The sequence below is a fragment of the Alternaria postmessia genome (genome assembly GCF_024291825.1).
Source record: "Alternaria postmessia strain BMP 2775 chromosome Unknown scaffold_13, whole genome shotgun sequence".
Taxonomy (NCBI): Eukaryota; Fungi; Ascomycota; class Dothideomycetes; order Pleosporales; family Pleosporaceae; genus Alternaria; species Alternaria postmessia.
Window position 1 is genome coordinate 78,343 of NW_026260086.1, and position 18,108 is coordinate 96,450.

Here is an 18,108-nt window from a genome sequence, read left to right on the forward strand (position 1 = left end):
AATGCCAGATCCGCGGGAGACGGACCTCAACTAACCTGCTAGTCTGAGAATGGTTGATTGGCCAAGGGTGTTCGACCCGGCGCATGTCTTTGGTACACTTACAATACACTAAGCCTCATCTCGTCTCTTTCAGCCTGGGTATCACGGATCCACCATGCTCCACCACGTTTATACTCTCACCCGCCCACGTCCAACGGCTCAGACGGCGCGTGAGGCCAATTTAAGTACTAAAGAAGGGTACGGGTGCTAAACGCGCTTGTGTGACTTCCACCAGTATGCTGCTCGCATAATCTCTCTAGCACGAACGACGCATACCAATGTGACGGGCCTGGTCATCCTGGGTAATACGCCAAGGACGAAGACTAACACAGCAACATTTCGGGGTGACCGACGAAAGAGGGGACATGATACGATAATCACACAAAGAGACGCAGGGACTCATTGTCTGAGGAAGGTTCGGCGTGTAAGGAGGGGAGCAAAGCTGAGAGTTTCGCGACAAGAACCTAAGCGAAGCGAGCTCTGTCTGTCATCGATGATGGCCTGATCACCAAGAAGGAAGACAAGCTGAGACGTTTGTTGGCATCTGGCATCAAGGCGGAGATTTAGCCACAGGCCACGAGTACGTTGAGTCCAGCTCGGTACCAACGACATGCCACTCGCCCACTGCAGACGCCCTGTGTAGGAAGAACGTCTGGACCGCTGTTGTGTGTCGCCCATCGAAACACCTTTGCGTTGTAAAGGGTGTTGCGTTTCCTTTTGGAAAAGGCGCTGAGGAGGCTGAGATGCAGTATCACGGTGAAGAGACAGCTCTCGACGCTCTACGCCATCTACGAGCCGACACAGCATAAACGCACGTGGTAAAAGTCCAGTCGAGACACTCTCGCACTGACACCGCGCATGTTATTCCCGTTTTCTGCTGTCTCTTGCTCTCTCCATTCGACGATATCACGCCAAGACACGAAAAAGCAATCCCTAGCCACCTGCCGCCACTTTGCGCCTCTACCAGACTATTAGCTCGCAAAAAAGCAGCTTGTTAGTCGCCCCGAGGGGGAAGTAGGGTCTTGAACCTTGTTTCCCTGTCGTCACATCTTTTCTGAGGTACCGAGCAGGCATAGTCTGGTTTCCGCGGAAGCAGACACCCTGAACCTGGCTAACGTTTGCGGTGTAGGGCCAATCCCAATATGGACGCATTGCTTTGTTGAACCACGGTGGAGTACTGCTCTTGATCGACGTGGGCGATCGGCGGTGCTTTTCTCATCGTTCGCTGATTGTGACTATCCACTATTCTTTTGGAGGGGGTGAGTTTAACCCCTTGATTGGTGTTGGGCGAGCGTAGGGGTGGGATGTATATATGGAGGGTATGTCTCCTTGTATAGAGTCACTATCCAACCATCAATTCCATCAGCTGCATCAGCTTATCCAATCGAACATCTTTTATACAAAATACATCTTACTTGGTATTACAGACCGATCTTACCACACATCGCTTCGTCACTACAGCGGCAAGGCATATCACAACCACTGGGATACCATATGCTCCTGAGTCAATCACAACTACAACCACAAATCAACAATATGCCATCAAAAGGCTGGACAACACTCCCACCCTGCCCAGGCCCACCACCAAACCGGCCCCTCCCTCCACTACCTTCAAAGTCATAACCACATCGAGTGGAGGAGTGAAAACGACGTCGACGCCATCAGTCGAGTCGAGCAGGAGGAAAGCAGAATACCCACACGTGTACGATACGATACTTTGCCGCGACTTCAGCTTGGAAGGAATCGTAGGAGACAGAGGACTTGATTCAATTCTTTGGTGACGGAGAGTGACTTGCTAGAGTTTAACTCATTGTACGAGATTTGGTTTGAAAGGGCTTCATTCAATTCTTGGAGAGTGAAGATCGACTTGCTAGAGTCTGGCCTATTATGAGAGATGTATCTGAAAGGGCTTGGGGCGAATTACGCCTATTGCGAGGCATGGAACAATGGTTTCGTAGCCGAATTGGGCGAAACAATGACAGAGTTCTCTTGATGCAATATGCATGGTCATATGTCGTGATCAATCAGCCCCGATATGCATGAAGTGACTACCACGGCTACCTACGTCCATACACCAACCTCTAGTGTAGACGGATACGATCTGCAGCGTTAGTACCCTCTTGGATTTGACGTATTGCTTAGTATCGCACGACTTGGGTAATGTTAACCGACGGAAGCATGCAGCCTACGATAAAGTGACTTGAAACAATCTTCATCCGAGGATGTTGTTATTATCGACTACAAAACCAGGCTTTTACTTTCCTCCTGGGAAGACAAGGCCATTGTCGTGCCTGACCTTCTGCATGATCGCCAAAGTATCCCTGCTATGCTGCTCCAGTCTCCCTAGCGCAGCCTCGTCCTTATCTTCAATGCATCTCGCAAACTCTCTTGCCTCTTCAATCAAGTTCAGCTTCTCAGGCGTCTTGACTCCTTGTACTTCTTCCCGTGACTTCTTCTTAGGATCCCAGAAAGTGATCTTGTCGATGTCGGTGATGGTTGGTACAATCAAGGTGCCCTTCTCGCCATAGATCTCAGATGGTGCATCAGAGTTGTAGATCTTGGAATGGCAGAGGTGTACAGTAAAGTTGGGGTAGTGGAGAATCAAGCGACCGGCACCGTCAGCTCCCGTTGCGATCTTGACAGGGTAGTACTGCGAAGAGGTGGGTGCGCCAAAGAGATCGACGGCTGCAGCCACACAGTATACCCCCAAGTCGACGAGAGCGCCACCGCCCATCTCGAGGTTGAAGATGTTTGGTACTTCGCCTTGCAGGACCTTCTCGTAGCGTGAAGAGTACTGGGCGAAGGTGATAGAGGCGCCATACAGGGGACCAAGGTCGGAGATCTTTTCCTTGAGGAGTTTGAAATTTGCTTCTTGGATGTGGCGGAACGCCTCGACAAGAACGACCTTCTTCTGTTTGGCTAGCTTGAACAGATCATCCAACTCCTCGACTGTGCTGCATGAGGGCTTCTCCAAGATGACATTCTTGCCTGCATTGAGAAACAGTTTGGCTTGCTCGTAGTGTAGGATGTTCGGGCTGGCGATATAGATTGTGTCAATCTTGTCTTGTGCTAGGGCATTGAGGTCGGTGTATGTGGTGATTTGCTTGCCCTCGTACTTGGATGCAAACTCTTTGGCAGTCTCTTCCTTTCGTGAGTAGACTGCGGACAGGTTGTATTTCCCAGTCGCGTGTGCGGCTTCAACAAAAGAATGGGTGATCCAGTTGGTTCCGATGATCGCGAGGTTAATCATATTGGCGGTGTTATTGTTCCGGTGGTTAAAGTGATTGAGTGCGAATGGAGAAGACGAGACGCCTGATATATATGTCGTTCGCGTCGAGGGGCAGTCGCGTTCAACCCCACTAGGAAGCTTCAAGCTCCAGGTCTTAGTGTGATGTCATTGGCCGACTGTTCGGACTTCCCAAACCGGCAGTAGTAGGCAAGACTAGACACTAGTCTCTCGTGTTTCTGTAGGCAATGGGTCAACGATAGAGAGCGTGATTTTTCCAGATCAATCGGTATTGTATTGCAGGTTACTAAATGCAGGTCAGACTGTAAGACAGCCTCAAAACTAAAGCTCCTGAAGGAGGGTATCATGCTGCGACGACGTGTCGTGTCGTATCGTTGAAATGTATCATACCATATGCGTAAAACAAAAGCGCATCCTCGTTCCATCCATGAACGCTGGTCCGAGCCGCGTTGGGTGACGATCATAATGTGAAAACAAAAAAGTGCAAGACCAACCATTCGCCAAAAACAAACCCCAAAACTCCGTACGCTCAAAGCCGCGCACTCGAAAGATGCAGTCACGCTGACAGATCAGTGTTGAGAATCAATCTTCCCAGATGGTCTCCAGATCCAGGTCGCCGCGTCGTTCCGCTCCGCAGACACTCCACCTCTTCCTCGAGTCTCGCTTGCCGAAACCTAGACTGCGCCCACGGCCTTCTGGCACATCTAAGCTGGACCTTCTGGCCTCTCCACCATCCTCACGATCAGCGGCAGCCTTCAGGCGCCGTATGCGGTCGGCCTCTATAGCCTCTTCTTCTGCGTCTGGACTGTCTTCGATAGTCTCGAGGGAAGAAATGGAAGGACTGCGGGAGCGCATCGAGGTTGGTGTAGAGGGTACAGACGATGAAGCATGTGACATGGGGTAGTTCTCGTTGAACCTGGATGGTGCGAGGAGCGGCGAGGAGGCAGTTGATGTTGGAGTGCTGACCGACGGGGTACTGGTAGGCGGTGCGCCGAAGGACACCGAGACTTGATAGAGCGGTGAAGCTGGTCGACGCCGCCTTGAGAGCGAGCCTGTGCTGCTGTACAGACTCGACACGGTGGTGCCAACGCGTGGCGTGAGTTCCAGCTCGGCATCTTCTGAGATATCGCACACACTCGGAGCGCCCTCGAAGGAGCCGATAGAGGCCGGACGGATACCCGAGCCGTACCGCTCTGGGGCCCCTACTGTATGCGGCCGTGGCTCCAGTGCTCGCGGGCTGCGGGTCCGCTTGGGCGAGCGTAGAGGAGAAGCCGGGAGGGCAAGCTCCATCGGGGTAGGCGAGAGCCTGAGGTTGCCAGACGGTTGCATGACAGTAGGCAACGAATGGGCCCGTGTCATGGGCGGCGCGCTCGGCAACGCTGACCCGCTCTGGGAGCGAAGATGAGAGCGAGAGTAGGGCGAGCGATTCCGTGGCCGAGTGGTGAGGGAGGTGAGAGTGTCGGGCTGGGGGTCCGTCTGCGAGCGTGGTGTAGAGGGCCTGCGCGAAGTCATGCTGTCGTCGGAGGTGTTGCTAAGCTGGCGGGCGAGGGTGCTGCTTTCTCCCATGGTGTCGGCAGAGGGCTGGCTTGAGCTCGAGCTTGAGCTTGAGCGTGGTGTGTCTTGTATAGGCGCTTTGGTAGGAGTCGGTGTCTTGTTCGGGCCTTGAGGCGGTGTCGGGCTCACAGTGGACATGGACTTTAGGCGTTGGACAAGATCGTCGTGATGCAGATCTTCATTCACATCAGGCGGCGAGGAAGGATTTGCGGCAGTCATGACGGCGGTCTGCGAGTATACATAGTCTGCGCTCAAGACTATGGACTGGAGAGGCCGAGGTGGAGCTAAGGAGCGCAGGGGGATAGCGCGGTGCTCGTGTTGTTCTGGGCGCTGAACGCACGATGGACCTTGCAGCGTTTCAGCCGCCGGAAACTCACCTTTTGCGCGCCGTGACTGGCCAGCGGCGGTCAAACTGCTCAGCGACAGGTATGAGCGACAGACTGCGTGCGAGATGCGGCGTGTTGGAGCTGCGAGAGTCGGAGCGGTGCATGAGAAAGCTCACGATGCTGCTGTTCTGCGACTCGAGAGGGAGGGGCCGCGACGTTGGTACCTGCCGCCGAGATTGCCGCTATCGAACATCTGGGGCAGTCGCGACCGCTCGCGATAACAAGGCCACAGCGAAGCCGCCACTCATGCAAACACTACGCACCATGTCAAACAATACTTTGTTTGCTACATAGCCGGGCATTTGACATGTCCCTACACATTAAACTGTCATCACCATCCCCGGCACATTCGGTCGCCTCCCAGTCTCCAGCCGCCATGATCCCTGATCAACACCGGACAAGACTCTAACGAGACCCTGAAATTGGGTGCAGCTGACTAGCGCCCCGTTCCACCGCCGAATGTCGACAGGCACAGGCCAATCACGCCTCTACTCTCGCAGATTAGGACGCTATCGTGTGCCGAATTGGGTGCGAGCTGCTAGATGTGGATGCCTCAGGCTTCATTTCGCGACGGCGTGGCTATTTATGCCTCTTCCCCACATAATTTATCGCCCTTGTCCGTGTATTGCTTGCATTAACTTTACCACCATCATCTATGCCGCTCAAGGGTCGCTCACAATCGATAGTCAAAGTCTGACTGCGGTACTGACTAGACGCCTCTTAGTCAATTTCGGTTGCGCACTCGTGAGAACCAAGGTTGGAACGACTAGGGCAAGGCAGGCTATGTATATCTCATCATTGCGATCAGCGGAGCACTGTGTACTCACTTCCCCATGGCCGTAACGTCGTCGGAACCTGTTTCTTAGGTAGCCCCGTCACAGACCTCGTTGCAACAACATCTTCTCATGGCAGATCTTAGCCATCCGCACCCCTCTATTTGGTAACGACTCAAATTTCACTACAAGCTTCGCAAGGCATCCCATATATAGCCAACTCAATCAGCTCATCTGGATCATGCTAAAAACGACAAAGGACAACAAAGCTGGTAATTACCAGAAACGAGACAGCGGAACCATCATTGGTTAATTGCTATATCAAGAGACGGGAGTGTTTTTGTTCCATAGTTGCTAGTCGCTATCCGAAGCCCAACTCCACTTGAATACTTGGAAACAGATGTGTGTGTGGGCGTCATACCTTGTGAACATTCTGGAATCGACCAACTTCTTCAAAAGTTCCCCAAGGCCACAAAAGTTTCCACTCGTTCGATTACGCAACGCCCCAACACCTGGGTTGCCACATGGTCATCGTAGCAAGGATGGGCAAGGTCCTAGGAGAGACGCGCTCCTGGACACAGGAGCTCATGGAAGGGTAGTGAGCCAATCGACATCTTTGCAGTCTGCGGTGATGACCAGTACTAACATTAAACTCTACTCTACTTCACAAGCGACTATCATCTGGTATAGAAGTAGGATAACCACTAATAATAATACATACGACCATAGGACACTGAAAATTAGGCTTCCCGTCCGCTCAGCCATATACAAGCAGTGTACCGGCGGATTAGTAGTTAGGTGGGTGACCACTAGCGAATCCCCGCTGTTGTATGTTTTTGTACTTTTTGTTGCATCTTACGAGCTCGGTGCTAGGCAGGAGCGGTAGAAGGGCAAGAATGTATGGTGGTGGTTTTTCTTTGTTGCGAGGGACGAGATGACGTTTCCGCAAATCAGGTGCTCGCCTTAGCTACCTTGTCCTAGCAATTATTCTACCAGCTATTTCACACAAAACTAAAAACGGACCTCTGTCTCTATTACTAATAAGCTGCAATAGTAAGCCCTTACCTCCTCGCTTCCTTATACAGCGCAACCTCCGTGCCCTCGTCTCCTCTATCGTTTGCTTTACTTTTATTTCCATCTGAACCTTTACAAATGCCTGGCCTTAATCAGATCTGCAGCCTTCTCACCAATCGCGTACGCAGTTGTCTGTGTATGAGTTCCGGGTATCAAAGGGATGATGCTAGTATCAGCGATGCTGAGACCCCGCGTTCCATACACTCTCAGCTGACCGTCTACCACACCCCCTAGCTCGCGAGGCATCATAGCAGCAGTGCCAACACTATGTCCATTTGACGCCATGAGCTTATCCTGATTAAGTAGCCAGTCCTCCCAGCCCGCGTCGTCTGTAACCGCACCAGGAATCGGATCTTGCTCGACGATGTCAAGGTCTTTGAAAGCCTTCGATTCAAGAAAGTGCTTTCGAATGTATGTTTGCATGCGAACGTGCATCTTCTTATCGATAGGGTTGGACCAGAGGCGGTAGTCGAAGATTGGATCGCCGAGTGGATCGACGGGGTTGATCTTGACGTAGCCGCGAGAGAAAGGCTTGAGCAAAATGCACATGCCCCAGCCCTTACCAGAAATAGGATGTTCAAGCCAAGCATTGGTCTTGGACTTGAAGGACGCAAGTAGAATCTCCTTTTGTTTCTGGTAGCCCAAAACCAGTTCCTTTGGGGTGTCGTTGGGGAGGAAGTCCTCAGGCTTCTGGTTGGCAATCTCCTCGATCATCGCGTCGAATGCTTCGCCAACAAAGGTTGCAGGAGGTAGAAAGGCGCCACTGCTTGTGACCCAAGCTGTATACGGACCTCCGTTGGTTTGCTTGAAAAGGCTATATACTTCCTCCTTGTACGTGGCGTTTGATCCAATCGTGGTTGGCTTTGGGAACGAAGTGTCGCCAGTTTGGTTGTACAAGCTGAGGGCAAAAGAGTGATCCTGCAGGTTCCATCCTACACCGGGAAGATCGATCAGAGTTTTGACTTTGGCGGTATTCAGAACATTTTTCGGGCCAATGCCAGAGTACTGGAGAAGCAGTGGAGTGCGGGTAGCAGATGCGGAAAGAATGATCTCACGTTTTGCTTTGACTGTGAATACCGTCGAGCTGTACCGATCTCTAACCTCGACGCTGACCGCATGCTTCCTTTCGTCCTTCTCGGAGCCGGAGAAGTTCACCTTTGTAACACGATGCAGAGTCAATAAATGGTAATTCTTTCGCGGTTGAACTTTGATGTAGTGACTCAGACCAGCGAAGCTTCGGTTGTATTGCCTCGCGGGGTCCATGGACGTTGGAATCCAGAACAACCCATATGCGTGCCCATCCGCGTGTTCTGTCTGAACTGGAACATTCTCCTTCTCGATCCAGGCTTTCCAATGAACTTCCTGGGTGGCATATCGAAAATCGGGGTAAGCACTAACCACGGAACCATTTTCAGCATACGCGGCAGGATTGTACGTGATGCCCCATTCCTTCATGGCTGGTGTTGGTGGTGTAAGAGCAGAACCTTTCTTGAAGTAGGGATAGAGACCCTCCCAGTCCCAGCCACCGTTACCAGGAAATTTGGCCCAATTATTGTAGTCTTCCGCGCTACCACGGTCAAAAAACTGTCCATTGACCGCGGAACCACCGCCTACAACAGCTCCATTGGCGACCGGGAACGTGCGGTTGTTCACGTTGGTTTGTGGCACCGATGTCAGGTTGTACAGGAATTCTGGTGCCGGAGTGTTATATAATGGCATGAAAGAATCGTCTTGGGCAAGGCGACCGTATTCGACCAAGAGTACAGTTTCTGACTTGTTGAGCGGCGATCAGAAACGACAAGAGATCGCTTACGCTTGCCGTCCTCGGAGAGACGATCAGCTACCGTGGTGCCAGCTGTTCCGGCGCCAACTACAATGTAGTCGTATTCTTTGGCCACATCAGTAGCTCCTTGCTTCACCTCAGCGTTGCTCCACGATGGTAGCGCTTGAACAACGGCCACGAAGCTGAGAGCGATCAAAAGAGTGTGTGCCATGTTAGATGTCGAGGAGCTGCACATTGATAACAGAAGAAGCAACATATAGACGAAATAGTTATCTCTAAAAAGATTACTAGTTGCCAGCCGCATATGGCGGTTCCGATGTTGTTATCTAGGTACTACAGGAATTAATCTCGAAGGCTTGGCAGACAACCTTGGAAGGAAGTCTTCGCGCATCCTTCGGAAATGTACCCCGCGGAGCGACACCGCGACTGCGATTGATGCAGGGCGGGCGGATCGCTTCTACTTTCATGCTCCTGGCACGACATTCTTCGGGCGTTCCCAGGACTCACAATCGTTGTCTCTACAGAGTTGCGAAAGACGTGACATAGAAGGCACAAACATATATTTGGTTCCTCGCAGACTGTGTCAAATGGCATGGTTTTGGTATCTCCGTATGCTGCCTTCCAGACGCCGCGTGAGAATATAGCTGTATTGCTACAAGTCTGGATAACCATGCTACTAGCCATGTAAGCTTCTCCACTTCATGAACGCCATTGTGCCCCGTAACAATAACACCACTTATGCCGTCGTATCGTAAGCCAATATCTCAGACCTACCCCATATTATCTTCGCGCTCATTCAGCACTCTTCACCTTCGCAGCCTGCATCTTACCCAGGATGGTCTTGCTCTTCGCTTTGCCCTCGACCTGCTCTGCTCTGCTGAGACCAGCATAGAACGACCGCACCTTGTCGTGTGCAATGACCTTCCTAGGATCGAACCGCAGGATCTGCAAACCAGCCATGCTCGTCGCACGGGATAGCGCAACGTACGCTTGACCCTTTTCGAAGACCTTGCCAAGATCGACGCGCACACGCTCAAGCGTCTGACCTTGTGCTTTGTGGATGGAAAGCGCCCATGCGAGGATAAGCGGGATCTGAGAACGCGATGCTTGCACTTCGCCGTTTGGTAGCTCGATTTTCCAGTCTTCGCGCTTGCATAACAGGTCGCGCGTGGTACCATCTGCGATGGCGAAACGGACTACGGGATAAACCTGGCTGCTGTTTACGCCGAGCGAACTCTTCATCATCTCTGTCTTCATGGCAGCTTCTGAGGGACCACCTTCCAGGAAAGCCTCTTCGTCCTCCTTGTAGATACTGAACATTTGCTCAGTCATGAAGCCTGTAATCTTCCCTAGCGAGCCGTTCACTAAAGTGTCGTCCATATTCTTTACCAACATGACCTGGGCACCTTTTTTGAGATGTATTTGCGCCGGTACCATACAGCTCTGTAATAACCTATCACGCTGCTCTTTGTTTGTGATCGTACCACCATCGCGAGCTTCGAACAAAAAGGTATTACCATGGAGTTGCTGCATACGAGTTGTGTTTGCCTTGTCAACTTCTGAACGTGTAGGGAAGAGTTCTGTGGCTTCGACACTCTCGTCTCCCTTTGGCAGTGGACGCTCTAACTGCTTGAACCGATTAATCGAGTCTTGTGTCAGTCGGCCCTCTCGCATCTCGTTCAGCATATTCGCGAAAACGGGATCTTTCTGACGGAAGACGTGGTGCAGCCCAATCGTGTGCTCGATGCTTGTAGTCCAGGTACCTGCATCGAAAGCGAATTTGGCCTGCCGTCCATTCTCTGGGACAGGAGGTAACTGGAAGAAGTCGCCAGTAATGACAAGCTGAATACCACCAAATGGCCTGCCATTGTTGCGAATCGTGCGAGCGATTGCCTCCAACTTGTCGAACAGATCGCCGTCCACCATGGAGACTTCGTCCATAATCAGTACTTTCGTACGCAACCACCGCTGCTTTGCTTTGGCGTTTCGTCTAATCTTTTTGACCAAGTCTTCTACGGGCTCTTTGCCAAGTCCGATACCCGCAAAACTATGTAGGGTAACACCGCCGATGTTGCACGCTGCCAGGCCTGTGGATGCTGTGACTGCTACTCGATCTGGCTCACGGGCGTATTTCCGCCGTAGCGCTGCGATGATCTCACGAAGCAAGACTGATTTACCAGTACCTGTCATTGTTAGCAGGACCTCAAGCTAATACCCCAGTCCACATACCAGCAGATCCAGTGAAGAAGACGCTCTTCTTGTATTCCGCTACTAGGTTCAACACGTTCTGTTGCTCTTCACTGAGGAATATCTTGTGAATAGTGTTCTTCTTTTTCTTCTTGATCGCCTCTTTCATATCCTCGTCGGTGCCCTGGTGCGCTTTTGCTTGAGCCTTGTTAGCCTCCCTGAAAGTTGTTCGCTGCTGCTTCAGGGCGCTCGCGGTCGTGTTGAAAAACGATTGTGACTTGGAGTCCTTCGCTGGTGTCGAGAAAGGCCTATCGACGGCCTTTGAGACTCTTTTCCTAGGGTGTGTGGTCTCTTCTTGCTCCTCCTCTTCCTGTATAGGTTCCTGCTTCTGACTCTGTGCCCATGGTAAGGTTCTTCGCTTGGACTTTGGTGGATCAGGCCTCTGTGGTGTTTTGTAGTGTGACAAAGGCGATGAAGACCACGGTATTGGCTGGCTACTACCCAACTCTGGTTTCACGTCGGCAGTCTGCGCTCTCGAATTGTATCCCGAGTCGGCCGAGTCATCAGAAGTAACGCGAGGTAACGTAGGGTATGTGACAGTGCCTTTTGTCGCTGGATCTTCAACGTCAAGATCTATGTCACTGTCGAAGTCGTCTTCATCGAACAGGGCTTGCGGTAAAATGCCCGGATTGTTGCGTGATGTCATATGATATGCGGCCGGCAGCTCGTTCTCTTTTTCCGATCCGACAATGGTCATTGTGGGGTATTCGAAGTCATCCTCGTGCGAGCTCAGAGACTTGGCCAATCCGCTCGACGTCCTCTTGGTTCCTTGTGCAGTTGTCCCAACGGGTGTTTTCGTCCCACTTCCTACAGGACGCGTCGATGATGTCTGCGATCCAGTGCGATCAAGGACGCTTCCGAGCGAAGCCTGTTTGTAGGCAGTGTTTGTGGGCGAAGCAGACGCGATGGCATTGTGGTTCTGCACCGCCGACTTGAACATGGTAGTTGTTGTGTGGGAGCGAGAGGAGAGGTAGCCGAAGTCGTGGCGAGGCGAGGTTGTAGGCGAAGTGTTCGGCGGCTGCAGAGGTGATGTCGAGAAGCGCGTACGAGGAAGGTGCGTAAGGGACCGTGTTGGAGGCGAATGCGTCCGAGCGGGATGGATGCAAAAGAGCGACGACCTTTTCGGATTGTACGGTTTAAGCGACGCACCTCTCTTCCCGAGAGTGACAAGCATACAGCAAACAAGGAGAGCGCCGACAAAAAGAAAGGATTAGCGAGATGATGTCGAGTGTCTGCATACCCTGCGGCGCGGTGGGGTGTGAATGTTAGCATCAATTAGTGTTCGGACCCACAAAACGCGACACGACGTCTCAATCAGGAAGCGCTAGTGCAGTCCATCACGTGCGGGCATCCCAACGGTGTTTCTGCGGTGTATCTACAAAGCTTGATAGGACATGCAGGACCCAAGCATCTTGACGCAGGTACACGCTCTGATGGACTAAGCCACACTCAGGTACCTGTCAGTGCAACTCTATGACGTACGTAGTACGTAGTGCAGGTCTTACAACTCACGAGAGAATCATGTAACACGCTCCCAAGGTTACTGCTTCAAAGTCTCATATCAATATATTACGCCTCCAGACTACCAAGTAATTCATCATGAGTACTATGCTAGTCAACATACTATTCCAACCCATCAGCGACGACCAGCATACGCCGCGAGAAATAAGCTTTTGGTATCAACCAGAACCCGCTTTGGTATCAATAAGAATTCGCTTTGGTATCAAGAAGAGAATTCGCAAGAAGAGTCAACGTCATAATAGATAGTGAAGGGGTAATCAGAGCCGAAGCCTGTAGCAACAGAAAACTAACACGAGATAGGAGATTCATTTTGAACCAAACGACCGTAAACCATATCCCACAAGAAATGTGCCAACCATGCCATAAGACAACAACGCTCGCACCATTTTGGACAACGGAATTAAATAACGACTCCCTAAGAACATAAGACCAAGTAGCTGATGAGATATGACCAGAAATCGGAGCTATCCAAAATAGCGCCCCCGTAAACAACAGGCGTGTTGGAACAATAGAGGGCACAGGGCTGAACGGAACAAATCTTAACAAATAGGGTGCTTAGCCCTGGTATCCTCCAAAGCCATTCTGGTTGAATGCTGCCTGAGGAGACTGGCCCCACTGTGGCTGTTGGGGAGCGCCGCGGCCATAGCCACCAGCGCTGCCTGGCTGCTGCATCTGTTGCTGGTAGGGCATGCCAGGGTTGCCAAAGGCTTGCTGCTGCTGCGCGAAGGGTTGTCCGCCGGGGCTGGGTCCTGCCCGCGCATTAGATTGCTTGTTTCGATACTGCAGCTTCCTCCGGTGCCGCTCACCTGAGGGTGACATGGGACCACCTTGTGGCCCACCACCATACTGAGGAAAGTACGCGCTCGGCGTCTGAGGATAAGCTGAGTTGGGACCGCCTGCAGGCGAGTAGCCCTCAAACTGGCCAGTCGGAGGACGATCTTTGCCCCACTAGATTGGAAATGTGAGCTAAGAAATAAAACAAAAGAGAACGGTTCAACCTACGCTGCACTTCAGAGGACGGCCATTGACGTTGTAGCCGTTCAGCTGGCAGATGGCCATGGCAGCATTCTCATGAGTGTCCATTTTGATAAAGGCAAATCCACGGTCAGACTGGAAACGCGTCTCGGTGACATACCCGAAGTTCTGGAAAAGCGGCACTAGGTCAGATTGAGAGGTGTAAGGAGTGAGGTTTCCAACGTAGCATGTGGTCTGCCACTGGGGCGTCTGAGCAACAACCATATCGTAGCTCTGCACGCCATGGGTGGGGAAATGGTGATGTCCGAACGGGGTGGTCGGCGTCATGCCCATGGAAGCCATGGCCTGCTGCTGAGAAATGGAAGGTTGCCCTTTCTGGTTGGCCCAGTTGCAGCGGATAGCGCGAGAGCCAAGCCACTCTCCGTCCATGGAGCTAAGGGCGCGATCAGCATCGGCGCGATCCCTAAAGGCGACGAATCCGTAACCACGCGACCTGCCTGTCTTCATGTCCCACATGACGCGGGCCTCGGAGACGGGACCAAAGGTAGAGAAAGCCTGGAGGAGAACCTCGTCATTGACCTCGTTGGACAGATCACCGACGAAGATGTGGAAATGGTTAGAAGTGTCTTCTTTGGCTGTGTTGTTAGATTGGTAGGCCCAGTTCACACGAATTTCCTGTGCGAGTCAGAAAAGTAAGTGGTTGTGCCAACGGCCAAGCTTACGTTGTTGTGGATGCGCCGGCCGTTGAGAGTGGCCATACCACGCTCAGCCGCGCCGGGGTCATCATACTCGACGAATCCGTAGTTGAAGCCCTTGGAGTTGAACTGTTAGCGGTCAGCGGCACTTGAATGCTGCAACATATGCAAGATAGGCCCGGCCAGCTGTCAAGTCATGCAGCGGGTGCGGAGTGTTATCTTACAGAAGGAGAACTTGCAGTTTTGTCTGGAATAATCTTGACGCTCTGCACATGGCCAGTCGTCTCGAAAATCTGACGCAACACGTCCTCGGTGACCCGCGGATCCAGTCCACCAACGTATAGCGCCCGCTTGTTGGGCTCGGGGGCGGCGCGACGGGGGACGTAGCCAGGCTGGCCGCTGGTCGGGGACATGGGGTTGCCCGACATGGGCGAGCTGATGGCGGTCGGGATGGGGTTGTTATTCTGGGGGATGATGACGGGTGCAAGCGGCGGCGGCGGCATGTGCTGCTGCGGTTGGCCCTGGTTCTCGTAGCCGGGAGCGCCAGCGGAAGGGGGAGGAGGGAGCTGTGCCCCGGGGTTCTGTTGGTCGGCCATGGCTGTCGTCGCGAAGAGGCGCACAAGACAATTGTCGCAAGAGGCGCAAGTGACGGCTGCGGGTATCGAACAAGTGGGCGGTGATGCGACGGTCGAGGTGAAGGCGACAAGGCCACGGGGAGGGTCGACGCTGGCGGGCGGGGTGAAAGCTGCTGGGTAGGCGGCAAGGAAAGTCGAAATGGAAAGCGCGACTAATGCTACCAATAGAGAGCGGACTGCACTAGGAAAGGCAAGGGAAAACAAGAGGAAGAGAGATAGGAGAGACGAACGCTGCGCCGAGCTGTGACGGCAAAGCTATAATCTCCACTGTGGGGTGAAGAAGGAGAGGTGTGAGAGGTGAGCGGGCGAGGGTCGAAGAATTAGCGCGGCAGGCCACAAGGCACCCGAAAGAGCGGGAGCTATGAACGTAGTACCGTACCGCTAGCCTGAGAAGCTAGCGGACCCTCCTGCACCTGCAGTCCCGCTGCCAGCTCCGGCCATCACATTGACGCGCCTCGTACCTTGTCGCGCTCCGCACCTCATCACAGCATACCCCATCATGGCCAGCGTCATGGCTGCCAATCAGCATATGGAGACACTCCAGACCATGCTCAACCTCGTCTACCTCAATTCTGGTCGCTTTCTGAAAGAACAACAGGCCGGCGGCGGCACTGGTCGCATGAAGCAACAACTGCAGCACCTCGTGCCATCCGCTACTGAGCGCTTCCACGATGCGCTCGACGAGCTCGAGAACGAGGTCCGTCTAGCGCAAACCGTCCTGCGCAGGGACATGGCGCTGCTCAAGCAAGATCGCAAGAAGAAGGAGGCCGCAGCGAAACAGCACGAGGTGGAGAAGGCGCGACTTGCCGCAGAGTCAAAGAGTGCGCCGGTCCCAGTTGAGGAAGCGCCTGTGAAGGTTGAAAAAGCCGCGACGCCAGCACCGCCCGAGCCACCAGCAGAGCCAGCGCAGGACGCGCCTGAGCTAGCGAGCGCAAAGGAGCCTGGGCCTGAGGCGGACGAGGCTCCTAAGAAGGAAGAAGACACAAAGGCGCCACTACCCCCGCCCATTGAGACCGACATGGAGCCGCAAAGAGATCCGCTCTTCGACGGCACGCCCACCACCGGCAATGCTCAGGAATCCGAGTTTGACTTCGATGCCATGTTCGGCGACGCCATGGACACGACTGGCGACAACACCCACAACGATATGATGGACACTTCGGGCGACATGGACTTTACCCTCGACGACGGGAACGACGGGCCTTCGCTACTACGCGGTCTCGAGGACTTCGCCAAGGATAATGATGACGACAACCCGAACCAGACTTCGAATATGGACATTGATTTCACCATGCCAGACCTGCCAGGCTTAGACATGAACACCGAGGCGAATACGAACACAAACGACAACGCGACTGCTGCGAAGCCTGCAGAACCAGAGCCAGCACCAAAGGTGGAGGAGTCCAAGCCTGCCGCGGAGCCACCTGCTGAAGAGAAGAAGGAAGAATCGATTACGACTACAAATGACGAGATGATGGGCACCATGGCTACAGACGACCTCGAAGATCTTTTCAATATGGACGAGTACGAGAACCCTGAGCAGTCGCAATTCGATGATGCGTTCTTCAATTTTGAGTAGCTTGTTCTTTATGCGTATGGCGTTATTTACGGCTTTGAAGCGCTGGACAGCGCCTTTGGGTAACATAAGGATATGGGTGGCGTACTACGTTGAGACGGCGTACTGGAATCATTTTGATACCCCAGCATATCCAGGAAGTGTTTGTAAAAGACTACAACTAGACATAATACTAACCTGATATAACGACCAATATGGCACTCTGCCTATTCCAAATGGCACTGCCCGAGTTTGGTCAGATATTACTTCTTGCAAGTGAAGTGTTAACTTGTTTTCCACATTCACAAAACAACCCCTATTCAAAGTATAACTGGTTTGTGGACTCAGTCGCCGTGGATTCGAAGGATAGTTTGAAAGCTCAAGACATTCACTTGGCCATAATGGTTTATCGTCTTGTCCGAGATTCAAATCTACGAAGCCCCCGCACCCAGCTTGATTTCTCCCTCAAACCCATTCACATGCATAAAGTTTGCCCGTAGTGGAGTCACACTGGTAAAGCCCTGCGCGACCGCCCATCCATCATTGCCGGGCTCACTGGCCTCAACACTCTCATACACATCTTTGAAAGTCGGTGCCCATTTGAAGTGCTTGTGTGTATACCGCATATGGGCCTGACCTGAAGGCGTTTCTCGCCCACTGTCTGTGCCCGACACTCCACCTTGTATTTCAGAGTTCGCCTTCAGCTCCTTCTTCCCAAACTTCTCCTCTTGTTTGCGTATCTGACCCTCAATGTCTGACGGTGTGTCGTCAGCTTCGGACGGTACTTCGACGACTTGGAAACAGCTTCCGCTCTTCCACGAGTTCTGCAGCATGTTCGTCCATAGGATCTTGCGCTCTCCAACGTTCTCAACCAGCGGTACGTTGACGGTGTAAAGGTGGGTATTTGCATCCCAGTGATCCCACAGATGTTTTATGAGTTTAGCGCTGAGCTCGCTGGCATCGCTGATGATCTTGGCGTCGTGGTTGCGGTCGAAGAATGCGTACGAGAGGGCGATGGACTTCATGCCGCATACTGCTGCCTCCATTGCGCCACCAATTGTGCCCGACGATAAGGAAAAGATGGCAGTGCTGTTGCGACCGTAGTTAGGGCCACTGACTACGAGGTCAATCGGGCCGCGGTCTGAAAAGTAGTGGTAGAGACCGATCTGTACGCAGGAAGCAGGCGTCGAGTCGACGAGCACCCATTCTTCTTCGTTCGACGAGGATGGCAGAGGGGAGTTGTGCGTTGTGCCATGGTTCGTGAGACGCCCTTCAGCGTTTGTTTGGAGGGGCGCGGGGCGGTAGTATGTCGGTTGTATCTGGGGCAGTGAGAATAATGATCGATAGTAGAGGTGGCCTCGTATCACATACGGATTTGCCCACAAGGTGTGCTTTGCCTATCCATGACCTCTGTGTATGCGGGAGAACGACTGACACGGTATGCCCATGCTTCTGTAGTGTTGACACCAGCGAATGTACGTAGGGCGAGGACTGATCTGATGGTGGACCATCATCGTTGGTGACCTATGGCTATCAGCGTCTGCCATTGGCTCAGTCAGATATGGTATTCTCACAAGAATATGCATGATGACTTATGAGGGACGATGATGCAGAGTTTGGTAAC

General features: G+C 52.7%; 6 protein-coding genes across 6 annotated transcripts; 1 reads left to right on the top strand and 5 right to left on the bottom strand.

Annotated features, from left to right (window-relative positions):
• Window positions 1-2,293: 2,293 nt before the first annotated feature.
• J4E82_003083 (uncharacterized protein) lies at window positions 2,294-3,289 on the bottom strand (the record flags this gene model as incomplete). Its single annotated transcript, XM_051729373.1, has 1 exon — window positions 2,294-3,289. One exon carries the CDS (start codon window positions 3,287-3,289, stop codon window positions 2,294-2,296), a length of 996 nt encoding a protein of 331 aa, XP_051590757.1.
• A 579-nt stretch (window positions 3,290-3,868) lies between these two features.
• Window positions 3,869-5,059, bottom strand: J4E82_003084 (uncharacterized protein; the record flags this gene model as incomplete). The annotated part of the gene is made up of 1 exon (XM_051729374.1): window positions 3,869-5,059. The coding sequence occupies one exon, from the start codon at window positions 5,057-5,059 to the stop codon at window positions 3,869-3,871; it is 1,191 nt and encodes a 396-aa protein (XP_051590758.1).
• Window positions 5,060-7,145: 2,086 nt separating this feature from the next.
• Window positions 7,146-9,067, bottom strand: J4E82_003085 (uncharacterized protein; the record flags this gene model as incomplete). The annotated part of the gene is made up of 2 exons (XM_051729375.1): window positions 7,146-8,842; window positions 8,887-9,067. 2 exons carry the CDS (start codon window positions 9,065-9,067, stop codon window positions 7,146-7,148), a joined length of 1,878 nt encoding a protein of 625 aa, XP_051590759.1.
• A 4,112-nt stretch (window positions 9,068-13,179) lies between these two features.
• Window positions 13,180-14,890, bottom strand: J4E82_003086 (uncharacterized protein; the record flags this gene model as incomplete). Its single annotated transcript, XM_051729376.1, has 5 exons — window positions 13,180-13,373; window positions 13,431-13,572; window positions 13,627-14,274; window positions 14,322-14,423; window positions 14,519-14,890. The coding sequence occupies 5 exons, from the start codon at window positions 14,888-14,890 to the stop codon at window positions 13,180-13,182; spliced, it is 1,458 nt and encodes a 485-aa protein (XP_051590760.1).
• Window positions 14,891-15,428: 538 nt separating this feature from the next.
• J4E82_003087 (uncharacterized protein) lies at window positions 15,429-16,508 on the top strand (the record flags this gene model as incomplete). The annotated part of the gene is made up of 1 exon (XM_051729377.1): window positions 15,429-16,508. One exon carries the CDS (start codon window positions 15,429-15,431, stop codon window positions 16,506-16,508), a length of 1,080 nt encoding a protein of 359 aa, XP_051590761.1.
• Window positions 16,509-16,915: 407 nt separating this feature from the next.
• Window positions 16,916-18,070, bottom strand: J4E82_003088 (uncharacterized protein; the record flags this gene model as incomplete). Its single annotated transcript, XM_051729378.1, has 3 exons — window positions 16,916-17,803; window positions 17,856-18,008; window positions 18,059-18,070. 3 exons carry the CDS (start codon window positions 18,068-18,070, stop codon window positions 16,916-16,918), a joined length of 1,053 nt encoding a protein of 350 aa, XP_051590762.1.
• Between the last annotated feature and the right edge of the window lie 38 nt (window positions 18,071-18,108).